Here is a 12,145-nt window from a genome sequence, read left to right as displayed (position 1 = left end):
CAGGAGAAAGATGATGGAGGCTGGACCTGGTCAAGATGGTGCAGGTTGTGAGTAGTGATCAAATTCTCAGGGTTTTTTGTTTGTTTGTTTGTTTGTTTTGTTTTGAAGTAGGAACAGTAAGATTTTCTGACACGATGGGGGTGGGATAGGAGAAAGAGGATGTGAGAATGACTTCAGGATTTCTGGCCTGAGAAACTGGAAGAATGAAGTTGCCATCCGCTGAAAGGAGGATCTTACGGGAAGCTGGTGTGGCTGGGGGTGTGAAGTTCAAGAAGCCTGCTGACATGCACTTAATAAACTTGTGGAATCATGACCAGTATGGAAGTGCCTGGGAGGGGAAAGGTAGAAAAAGAACAAGGAGATCAGGTTTTTAACAAAAGTCAGGATAAAGGGAAGAGGCTCACCTCTTTTGAAACGCTGTTGGAAGATGAAGTTCTTGAACTCTGCCTCTTTCCATCTTACGAACTTCTTCTAGTAACGTTCTGTTGCAGGTATTTCTAATCCTGTAGCGTATGGGAAAGATAAAAAGAACACATGAGCTTTACACAGTGTAAGCAACAATTTCTCCCTCTTGGGTAGCCGGACATCCCTTGCCTACAGGCTGTATACGATGAGATGCGATGCATTGTGCCCAGCCTCCGAGCGAAACCAGTCTTGCTTTCCCAGCAGCGTTACCAGAGGGGGTGCTGCAGCCGCCCCGAACACTGCCGACTCTCCGTGCAAGTCTGTAGATCTGGGTGTGTGTCTAAGTTGCAGGGGCCGTGACTCTGGACGAGTCAGTCTGCATGCATTTTAGCCAGACAGTTGAAGGTTCAGAGGACTGAGACGTGATTCCGTATGACTTTTTCTACCATGGTCACTAGTTCGGAATCTTGATTCTCAAGTTTTCAGCTGTGTGCTGCCTCCAACCCTCACTTCGATCAGACAGACCTAGGACTACCTGTGCCATTCACAGCAGTCGTAATGGCAGAGTGGATGTGTCCTGTCAGTGCTTGACCACAGGTGTGCGTTTCTGACTGAAACCGACAAGACAGTGCTCTCCCTTTCTGTGGCAACTTGTTTTCATTAGGGTCTCTATCTGTATTCATGCACTCATCATTCATCCACTCCAGTATTCTTTAAGTTTCTTTGAGCCACAATTAGATACCAAAGCAAAAATAGACATTGTTTCTACTTTCTCTTTTTTAAATTTTTTTAACATTTGTTTCTGAGAGAGAGAGAGACAGAGCATGAGCGGGGGAGGGGCAGCAGAGAGAGAGGGAGACACAGAATCCGAAGCAGGCTCCAGGCTCTGAGCTGTCAGCACAGAGCCCGACACGGGGCTCGAAGTCACAAACCGTGAGATCATGACCTGAGCCGAAGTCGGACGCTTAACCGACTGAGCCACCCAAGCACCCCGGTTTCTGCTTTCGCAACGCTTCCAACGTATATAGAGAGACAGTCAACAGACAAGTACACGAATGAGCCATGTCAGAGGGAAACAGGTATGATGGAAGGGGCCCCACGTGGCACCATTCCAGTGTGAGGCAGAGGTAGAAGCTTCCAAGGGTGTTAGCAAAGCCTTCTCTGGAGAAGTGGAATTTGAGCTGGGGTGAAGGAGGAGAAGCCGGTTAGTGACGGAGGGTGTGGGAGAGCATTCTGGACAGAGGAGACCCACTCTGGGAAACCCCTGTGGTGGGAGGGGCCAGTAAGCATGACCTGAGAGACGCGGGGGAGATGGGGCCGGAGCAGGCCATCTGTGGCCTTGGGAGGGGTCTGGCAGGCGCTAAGAAGTGACACAGAGGACAGCTCACAGACTCCTGGGTAGTCATAGCCGCTCACATCCCCAGACAAGTACAATTAAAAAGCGCAAGAGTTTAGGCTGGTAGTGAGACTTGGTGGTTTATAAATTTTAGGCTGGCTGAGACAGAAAATCACGGGAAGAAGGAAGATTGGGTGATTGGGAGAAGTTATTAGAGAGGTCAGTGGTCAAGTTTTGGGACAAAAACCATCAAAGAATGTGATGCCACACACTTCAAAATTGTATTATAAAAGAATTAACAAGCCGGGGTGCCTGGGTGGCTCAGTTGGGTAAGCCTCTGACTTCAGCTCAGGTCATGATCTCGAAGTTCCTGAGTTCCAGCCCTGGGTCTAGGTCTGTGCTGCGGGCTCAGAGCCTGAAGCCTGCTTTGGATTTTGTCTCTCTCTCTCTCTGCCCCTTCCCCGCTCACGCTCTGTCTCTCTCAAAAATAAGCATAAAAAAAAAATAAAAAAATAAAGAATTAACAAGCCTAAACATTATTGTATACTTGAAGAAAAACACGTGTCTAACTGGTATGCTTCAATTTTAGGAATTTTCTAAGCTGTTCCCTAAACAAAGGAAGCTGCCTTTCTCTCTAGTCAGCAGCTGTTCTACTGATATTTTAACTTAAAACCTGTGACTGTGACGTCACTGTGTTGGCACTGCATTGAATCTCTTGAAATCCTTTTGGATTAAAGTAAAATTATGAACATGTAACAAGCGAACACTTTACCATGCTCTTTGTATGTTAACTACAAAGTTTATCTGTCTCAGGTGTATCAGGAAATTGCTGATGGGAAGTAACTTAACAAACGAACAACGAAGGAAATGTAGCTAACAAGATATGGCTTGAATGTTGGAAAAGAAAAGCCATACTTTATATGACAGGTTCAGAAGTCTGTGATTATTCATTATAAAAAAGCTTTACTTACTGCGTGTCTATCTAACGACATTTTTGGACATCACAATGTAAGGAAAGGTGAAGAGTGATGGAGGAGAACATTTTGTAAAGCAGTTGAAATAGAGGCACAGGCTATATTTGCTGTTTACTCGAAAATGAACAGTTTTGTTTTATGGAAAGAAAGTTCAAGGTAGAGTATAAACATCTTCTAACACCTGGGAATGGGTTATAAATAGTAAAATATGGTATTTGTCACTTATGATTTTTCTATAGAATAAACAATAGAACTAAATTATCAAGGAAGTACACATGAGACATAAATAAAAAGATCCGTACATAAATACCAGCATGTGGCAGGTAATTTTCTAAACACTTTATATGTATTAGCTGTTCTAATCGTAATTCCGTGAGATAAAGTGCTGTCATTTGAAATGTAGATTGGTACGTTAACATTAGGTTGAATTTGAAATCTTACACATTTTATATAAAATAGATATTAAAATGACACCTAAACCACATCAGTTTTCATTACAGCATATATTTGGAACTTTCCAAACTCAAAACCATGCCTGGCTCTAAAGCAGATAGAGAAATGCTCAGTTTGGCTGTCCAGAAAAGCCCTCCCCAGATCATCAGGGCACCCTTCAAGCCACCACATTTTCTCCTCGCTGCACAGCAGGAAGCCCCCTGGGGCGGGGGGGGGGGGGGGGGGGGGAGGGGGCGGGGAGGGCAGGGGCAGCAACCTTGACAGATGAACTTTGCTGTGCTGTGAGTATATAGCAGTTCATTTAAAAATGCCATCTCAGGGGTGCTGGGTGGCTCAGTCAGTTGAGCAACCGACTCTTGATTTCAGCTCAGGTTTGTGGGGTGGAGCCCCACTTAGGGCTCCACGCTGAGTGTGGAACCTGCTTAGGATTCCCTCTCTCTTCCCCTCCCCGCTGATGCGCACGTACACACTCTCTCTCTCAAATAAATAAACGTTAAAAAAAATACAAATGCCATCTCAGATAAACAATTTGGAAGAATTAATTGAGAAATTAATTCTTAAGAAAATCAAATTTATGCTTTTTAAGAAATACATACTATCCATATTATACATGTGCCCAATGAGGTGTTTTAAGCCAAGTTTGATACAACGTGAAAGTGCAGGTGGTTAAGAGGATAAAAATGGAGTGTTGACGGATCCAAATCTACCCCTTATTGCCTAATAGGAGAGGACCATCCAGGAAGGTTTCAGATGCCACAGGGCAAAAGATGACTACCTCATTCTGACGTTTCTTACCCGTAAGAGTTTGAGTTCTGAAATGGAGAAATGAATGGTGAGCTAAGAAAGAGCAGAAATGACGCAGCTGATGTGCTGAAGAGCTCATACTGAGATATTTGTAATGCCACGTGCTGGAATTTAACACCTTTAAAAAAGTTTAACACACTTTCAGGAAGATTCGAAAACTCAGGCGTCCGCAGTGACACCAGCACGGAAGACACGCTTGTGCACGGTCCGCGTGTGGCACATTCCTCATCTACGTGACCGCAGTTAATGCCCAGTCGGTTACTTTGTTCCTCAGTAATTATTTCCGAGGTTAAACTGAAAAACTTGTGGATGGGATGCGGATTAGGATGTAGTGAGGAATAGTTAGGAGAAATATATTGCACGTTAAAATGTAGTAGTTTAAAATTTCCCCAGATCGAGCACTTTATAGAAAGGTTTTTTTTTTCTTTCCAGAAAGAATCTCATCCAACTTAATAGAAATACTTATACTCAGAGATGGAATAAAGCAATGTGAAGAAAATTGCATTCTGTAAGCAAAAGAAAGTATGGAATGAAACAGGACCAGTACGTATTGCACTGGGGAAATCGATGCTGTGGTATAGATATGAAATGCTCGCTTTAAAGAATGTTTTCATGTTTATTTATTTATTTTGCGAGACCGCGAGGGAGAGAGAGTGTCCCAAGCAGGCTCTGCACTGGTAGCACAGTGCAGACGTGGGGCTCGATCTCACCAACTGTGAGATCGTGACCTGAGTCAAAATCAGGAGTCGGATGCTTAACTGACTGAGCCACTCAGGCGCCCCTGAAATGGTTAGTTTAGGTTGGGAGTCTTCAACGTATCCCAGTTCGGTTGAGGTTTCTGTCTCCCTACTGGCCACAACTCTGCTAGTAGGAACCCTTGGGTACTAAGTAAATAAATGCCTTTGGGGCAGCACATCCTGGAACACTCCGATCGGAGGTGCCCCCAAAATGGGAAATGCTATGTTTCCAGGGTTTTTTTTTTTTTGTTATAATTATTTTTTAAAGTCTGAGATCTGTTAATACAAAGGTGGGTATGTAACTATTAATTACATTAGAATGGTTTCCTCCCCAAATGGCAAAACCTACTGAATGGAAGATAAGATGTACCTGTGGGACTGTGGAGAAGACATTCTGTGCCAGGGCAGAATGTGTATGTTTCAAAATGTGATGAGATCGGAGCCATGGAGATATTCTAGGATTTGTGAGCCTGGAGACACTGGTTTTATCTCACCCCTGCACAACTTTACTCGCGTTCCAAAGAGCGGGAACCCATGATCCGTCTCCTCCTCTTCCCCAGGAGAATTTGCTTACATTAAGGAGCAAAGCCTCTCTCCTCTCAGCAGAGAAGAGAGGAAAACTGCCGTTCTCCTGCACAGACTCCCAGGTTCATAGTCTGGGGCTTCCTCCGCTGTGACATACCTTTCATGCCAGGAGGGCTGTCCATCCAGCTCTCCTGGCATGACCCCAGCAGGGGGGCACCAAAGTGGCTGTTGCCACGAGTAAGCACTACTGGCCTGTCTCTGCCCTGAAGCCTCCTGCTTTCAGGATCGAATGAATAAACATGCATGTTACAAACGTATTAAGAACTTTCTCTCCACCTCCCATCGCTAACATAGTTGATGAGTTAATAGTGATATAAAGGGTTCTTCAAACGGTTTCTTAAAAGACAATTCTTGCTGAAGGTGGAATGAATGAAAAGACCCCCCTCCCACACTTGTGCAAGTGCGCGCGCGTGCGCACACACACACACACACACACACACACACACAACACATGGAAAGAGAAAAAGAACCTAATATGTTTGGGGGGGGGGGATTTGAGAAAGATTCACTCCTCTGCTTTGGGGTCTATAAATAATTACATTTGCCCTGATATATAGAGGAATTAAGGAAGAGTTGGACATTAAAAAGCAAAATTAGTATTATCCCTTCTAGAATATTTCTTTCTCTAACTTCTTAGTTTGAAATTTATGATGTTTATTTTTTAATGTTTATTTTTGAGAGAGACAGAGAGACTGTGAGCAGGGGAGGGGCAGAGAGAGAGGGAGACACAGAATCCGAAGCAGGCTCCAGGCTCTGAGCTGTCAGCACAGAGCCCGATATGGGTCTCAACACCACGGACCGGACCGTGAGATCAGGACCTGAGCCGAAGTCAGGTGCTCAACTGACTGAGCCACTCAGGCTCCCCTATGATGTTGTAAAGCCCTGTTGTTTATGTTACACATTATGTACAATGATCGTGTACAAGTTATTTCTGATTTTTAAAGCTTGTAATTTCATGGGTTCTTTATCTGTAACATTAGGGATTTCAGGGATTTCTAACACCTTAGTTAAAAGCTTTTTATTCCTGTTGGATTTGGTAAGGAAAAAAAGGGGGAGGGGAGTTTCTGTCATCTAATACCTAAATATTCTGGGGGAACTATATTTAATAGATTCTTATTTCCCATGTTTTTAAAAAGTGAAGAATGTCTTTCTAATTTGAACATCTTCCTCCTGTTTCTTATTTTGTTATTAGTTTTTAATCTGTGATCCTCTGGTATCAGATTTTGGTTCCTCTAAAATGGACAGAAGTCCCACTTCTAAAGAGTAAGTGGATGACCTTTCAGGAAAGATCATGAACTAGGTAGTTCACTACCAAATTTACCTCTCATGTATTTTGATAACATCTTTTTCCCCCCCCCAAATTGGTTGCTGGGAAATCTACGGTGGTGAAAGGCAGAAGACATTTACTTCTAAAAGTCCCATGACTGTTAATATTCATAAAGTGGCAAATTTTCAAATTCAACTTAATTTGAAGATCACATAATTGGAAAAGAAGAATTAACCATGACAGTATATTTTTTTGGTTACTACCTTAATTTTCAACTTACGATGTCCATAGTAGATTTAGAATCAGGCACACAATAGGGACTATGAAGAAACCCAGCCAGAAGTGTGGACAAACCAGGACCACACTGACCTGCAGATAAATAGAAATAAAGAGTATTTACATAGGAATCTTTTAGTTTGTCAGTATTGAGTACCACGTGTAACTTTCAGTTTCCCTTCTCCTCCACAAAAACCTCGAGATGCAGGTGTGGATGCAGTCATAGGAGTCTAGAACTACTCAATCAGTATAAGTACGTAAAACCTAAATATAGTATCAGCTAACTTAATTCAATAGTATATTCTATAAACAGTCAACCAAGTAAATATTTTGATCAAATAAGTTTTATCTCAGGAATGCAAGCGTGGTTCAACCTTATGTTACCTAGCAATACAACTTTACTTAACTTCTAGACATTGTGTGTAAGACAGTTGTGCCATTCTAGTCCCCTGCGAAAAATCACTCTTCTCTCTGCCTGATCAGTTGGTAGCTAACTGATCACTTTAGTTGAATCAGGACTGTACTGATTTAAGACTGGGTAAGGCTCTGTATTGTATATATTTTTAATTTTCTGTATATGCTGATGTTTCAACATCTTAACAAAAAACCTTTCTGTGTGGAGACTGCCCCTCCCAGAGCTAGTCAGTTCTTACATATAGTAAGATCTCAGCGGGGAGGATGCCTTTGATCTGCAAACTAATCCACAGCCCTCTCTCCTCTATCTGGCCCATATACCCCAGGAGGCATTATTCCTTTGCCATAATCATTCCAGAACCAGGTAACAGGCAACTAGAAACCACCTTATAGTCCAAAGCCTGCAAAAAAATCATTTAAACTAGCCATTCCTGGGCTGTTCACCCTGCTCTGCCTTGCCTTTCCTATGGAAGCCCCAATAAAGGCAAGGCCTAAGCACTCCTCAGCTCCTGTGTTCCTCCTCCTGACCACCCTGGTCTCTTTCCCATGTGGCATGCTGTGATTTATCTTTAGGACCTGTGGGAATAATACATGTTATTAAAATGGCTATAGTAAGTCCTTACCAGTAAGTAATTACTTTAAATGTAAACGCATTAAATTCTCCAATCAAAAGACATAGAGTGACTGGATAAATAAGAAAAGATCCAACAATATGCCACTGATAAGAGACTCACGTCAGCTTTCAGGCCACATAGGCAAAAGTAAGGGGATTGAAAAAAATATTACAAGTAAATGGTAACCAGAAGAGAGCAGGAGTGGCTATATTAATATTAGATAGAATAAACATTCAGGCCAAATCAGTCATAAGAGACAAAGAAGGTCACGATATAGTATTATGGAGGTCAATTTATTAAGAGGATATGAGAATTATAAGTTTGTTTGCACCTGACATTGGAGCACTTAAATATTTAAACTATAAACAAAACCGAAGGGGGAAATTCACAGCAATATAATAATAGGGAGTTCAATTCCCCACTTTCAACAATGGAAAGATCATTTGGACAGAAAATCGATAAGGCAGCAGCTGTCCTCAATAACACAATAGACAAAATGGACCTTATAGGCATCTTCAGAACATTCCATCCAACAGCACCAGAATACACATTCTTTTCCAGTGCACATGGAACATTCTCCAGGATAGATTACATGTTGGGCCACAAAGCAAGCCTTAACAAATTTAAGAAGATTGAAATAACATCAAGTATTTTTTTCCCTGATCATAATTATATTTAATTAGAAATCAGTACTAGGAGGAAAACTGGATAAAATCACAAATAATGTGGAAATTAAACAACACACACTGAATAATCCCAACGGGTCAAAGAAATCAAAAGGGAAACCACTCATGCATCTCTGGAATAAATCCTACTTGATTGTGATGAATGATTTCTTTAATGCACAGTTGCATTTGGTTTGCTAATATTTTGTTGAAGATTTTTGCATCTATGTTTATCAGAGATATTGGCCTGTAGTTATCTTTTTTGTAGTGTCTATCTGATTTTGGCATCAGGGTAATGCTGGCCTTATAGAATGAATTTGGAAGTCTTCCTTCCTTTTTTAGAAGTGTGAGAAGAATACATATTAACTCTTATTTAAATGTTTGGTAGAATTCACTTGTGAAGCTATCTATTCCTGGACTTTTGTTTGTTGGGAGTGTTTTGATTATCAGTTCAGTTTCATTACTTAGTAATTCATCTGTTCAAATTTTCTTTTCCTTATTCAGTTTTGGAAGATTGTATGTTTCTAGGAATTTATCAGTTTCTTCTAGGTCGTCTAATTCATTGGCCTGTAATTTTTATAGTCTCTTATAATCCTTTGTATTCCTGTGGTATCAGTTGTTATTTCTCATTCTATATTTCTGATTTTATTGACTTGAGTCCTCTCTCTCTCATTTTCTAGATGAATCTGGCTAAAGGTGTATCAATTTTGTTCATCTTTTCAAAGAAACAAACTCCTGATTTCATTGATCTTTTCTATTTTTGGTCTTTATTTCTTTTATTTTTGCTCTAGTCTTTATTACGAACATTACTTTGAATTTTTTATTGGGCATATTGCTGATTTCAGTTTCATTTAGATCTTTTTCTGTAACTTTGTCCTGTTCTTTCATTTGGTACATATTCTTCGGTCTCTTCATTTTGTCTAACTTTCTGTGTTTGTTTCCATGTATTATTAGGGAGGTCAGCTGTGTCTCCTGGTCTTGGAAGTAGTGATCTTGTAGAAGAGAGGCCCTGTGGGGCCCTGCAGCACAGCGTTCCCTGGTCACCAGAACTAGGTGTTCCAGAAGTATCTCCCGTGTGGGCTGTCTGCACCCTACTGTTATGGCTGGGCCACATTTGCCTTTAGCCCCATCAGCTACAGTGACCTCCTTTGCCTGCTGTGGACACACTGGGCAGGGTTTGGTCTCTGCACTGCTGAGGTCCTGTCGATCAGTGTGATACACCAGATTAACAAGACAAAGGATAAAAAACTAGACAGTCATCTCAGTAGATGCAGAAAAGCACTTGACAAAATGCAACATCCATTTGCAATAAAAACTCTCAACCAAGTGAGTTTAGAGGGAACACAGCTCAACATAATTAAGGCCATATAAGAAAAATCCACAGCTAACATGATATGCAGTGGTGAAAAACTGAGAACTTTTCCTCTAAGATCAGTAACATGACAAGGATGTTCATTTTTACCACTTTTATTCAATGTAGTACTGGGAGCCCTAGCTGCAGCAGTCAGACAATAAAAAGAAATAAAAGGCATCCAAATTGGTAAGGATGAAGTAAAACCGTCACTGTTTGCAGATGGCATGATAGTATATATAGAAAATTCTAGACTCCGCCAAACAACTATTAGAACCCATGAATGAGTTCACTAAGGTCACAGGATATAAAATCAATGCACAGAGATCTGTTGTATTTCTGTACACTAAGAATGAAGTAGCAGAAAGAAATTAAGAAAACCATCCCACTTAAAATTTTATTCAAAAAGAATAAAATACCTAGGAATAAACTTAACCAAAGAAATGAAACATCTGTACTCTAAAAACTGTAAAACATTGATGAAAGAAATTTTAAATGACACAAATGGAAAGATATTCCATCCTCATGGATTAGAAGAATTAATATTGTTAAAATGTCCATATTACGCAAAGCAATCTGTAGATTCCATTCAATCTCTATCGAAATACCAATAGTACTTTTTACAGAACTAGAACACATAATACTAAATTTGAGTGGAACTACAAAAGACACCAAATAGCCGAAGCAATCTTGAGAAAAGAACAAAACTGGAGGTATCACGATCCTAGATTTTGATCCCTACAAGCTATAGTAATCAAAACAGTATGGCACAAAATAGACATGTAGATCAATGGAAAAGAATAGAGAGCTCAGAAATAAACCCCTGCTTATATGGTCAATTAATCTATGACAAAGGAAGCAAGACCATAAAATGGGGGAAAGACACTCTTTTCAATAAATGATGTTGAGAAACCTGGACAGCTATACACAGAAGAATGAAACTGAACCACTTTCTTACACCATACACAAAAATAAAGTGGATTAAAGTGAGACCTGAAACCATAAAGCTCCTGGAAGAAAACATAGGTGTAATCTTTTTGACATCAGCGCTAGGAATATTTTTCTAGATATGTTTCCTCAGACAAGGGGGGGAAAAAAGCAAAAGTCAACTATTTGGACTACACCCAAATGAAAAGCTTTTGCACAGCAAAGGAAACCATCAACAAAACAAAAGACATCCTACTGAACAGGAGATATTTGCAAATCATATATCCAATCAGAACCTAACATCCAAAATATACAAAGAACTTACAGAACTCAGCAACAACAAAACTAAACTAAATTGGACCCGAATAGACATTTTTCCAAGGAAGATTTATAGATGGTCAATAGAGGTTTCCTGAGGGAGGGGCCGGGATGCTGGAGCAGCATGGAAGTTCTCTGCTTCTCTCGTCCCTGAAATCCAACCAGATGAGCACCAAGCCATTTTGCACACCTAGAAAATTGATCTGAGGATGAACACAACAATCTGCATAACTTGAGCCACAGAACTTGGCAGAGAGGTAAACTGGGGGAGAGAGGCCATGGAGGGTAGAGAGCTGTTTTTGCAGAGAGAGGACAGAGAAAGGGGGCAGAGTACAGGAAAAGCACTCGCGCTGAAAGTAGCTGGAGGGAAAGAGTGGAAACAGCCACAAGTAACTGGACAAGAAAGGGAGGAAGGAGAGGGTTTCAATACCATTAGGGCTCTATGAACAGGGGAGAGCAGTCAGAAATTCCGCAGCTCAATACCTGGCAGTGCTCTGGTGGGAAGGGCGAATCCCCGGGAGCAGGCAGTGAGGTCCGAGGTCTGGGGGCTACGTGGGGAGAAGCAGTTCCCCTGCTAGGAGGGCACTTGGTAGAGGACCTCCCCACAGGCAAAGGTCCCAGCGGACCCCAGGGAACAGCCACGTTTGCTGGCATTGAAACAAAGATGCCAGGATGAGGTCAAACCTGGTGCCGGTTGTGCGTTGTGATTTACCACAGCCCCTTAACCTCTTCTGTGCAATTGCACGAACTTCTGCTGGGGCGAGCCGGCACCCAGCCATTGCTCGGTGAGACCCTCCCCCAGAGGGTTGGAGCAGGTCCAAGCCACAGGGCCCTCAGAAGTGGCGGGGGGGTGGGGGGGTGGGGGGGGTGGGGAGGGGGGAGGTGGTTGGAAACAGCCCCGTCTGAAATAAAATTCTGGACGGAGGTGCTGCGCGGCAGGATGGCTTGAATGCAGACAGTGTAGAAGCAGGGAGTGGACAGAAAACAGAGACATAGGAGGGTTGCTTGACTGCTGGTCA

At 41.9% G+C, this 12,145-nt stretch overlaps 1 protein-coding gene and 1 long non-coding RNA gene across 7 annotated transcripts in view; one reads left to right on the top strand and one right to left on the bottom strand.

Annotated features, from left to right (window-relative positions):
• LOC132680603 (phospholipid-transporting ATPase IB-like) overlaps nt 1-12,145 on the bottom strand; it is a 222,975-nt gene that overhangs the window by 16,359 nt on the left and 194,471 nt on the right. For all 6 annotated transcript variants that reach the window (XM_078445640.2, XM_078445698.2, XM_078445736.2 and 3 more), the window contains 2 exons: nt 6,842-6,930; nt 405-503 (listed from right to left, as the gene is read on the bottom strand). In XM_078445640.2, coding sequence (XP_078301766.2) covers nt 405-503; nt 6,842-6,930 — 188 coding nt within the window. The remainder of the gene's footprint in view (nt 1-404; nt 504-6,841; nt 6,931-12,145) is intronic.
• The window catches only part of LOC144616144 (uncharacterized), a 55,148-nt gene that overhangs the window by 12,158 nt on the left and 30,845 nt on the right, over nt 1-12,145 (top strand). The gene's annotated exons all lie outside the window — the stretch shown is intronic.

This window comes from Panthera onca, chromosome A1, assembly GCF_046562875.1.
Source record: "Panthera onca isolate mPanOnc1 chromosome A1, mPanOnc1 haplotype 2, whole genome shotgun sequence".
Lineage (NCBI taxonomy): Eukaryota > Metazoa > Chordata > Mammalia > Carnivora > Felidae > Panthera > Panthera onca.
The sequence above is the reverse complement of the archived record's forward strand: the minus strand, read 5'-3'. Positions and strand labels throughout refer to the sequence as shown.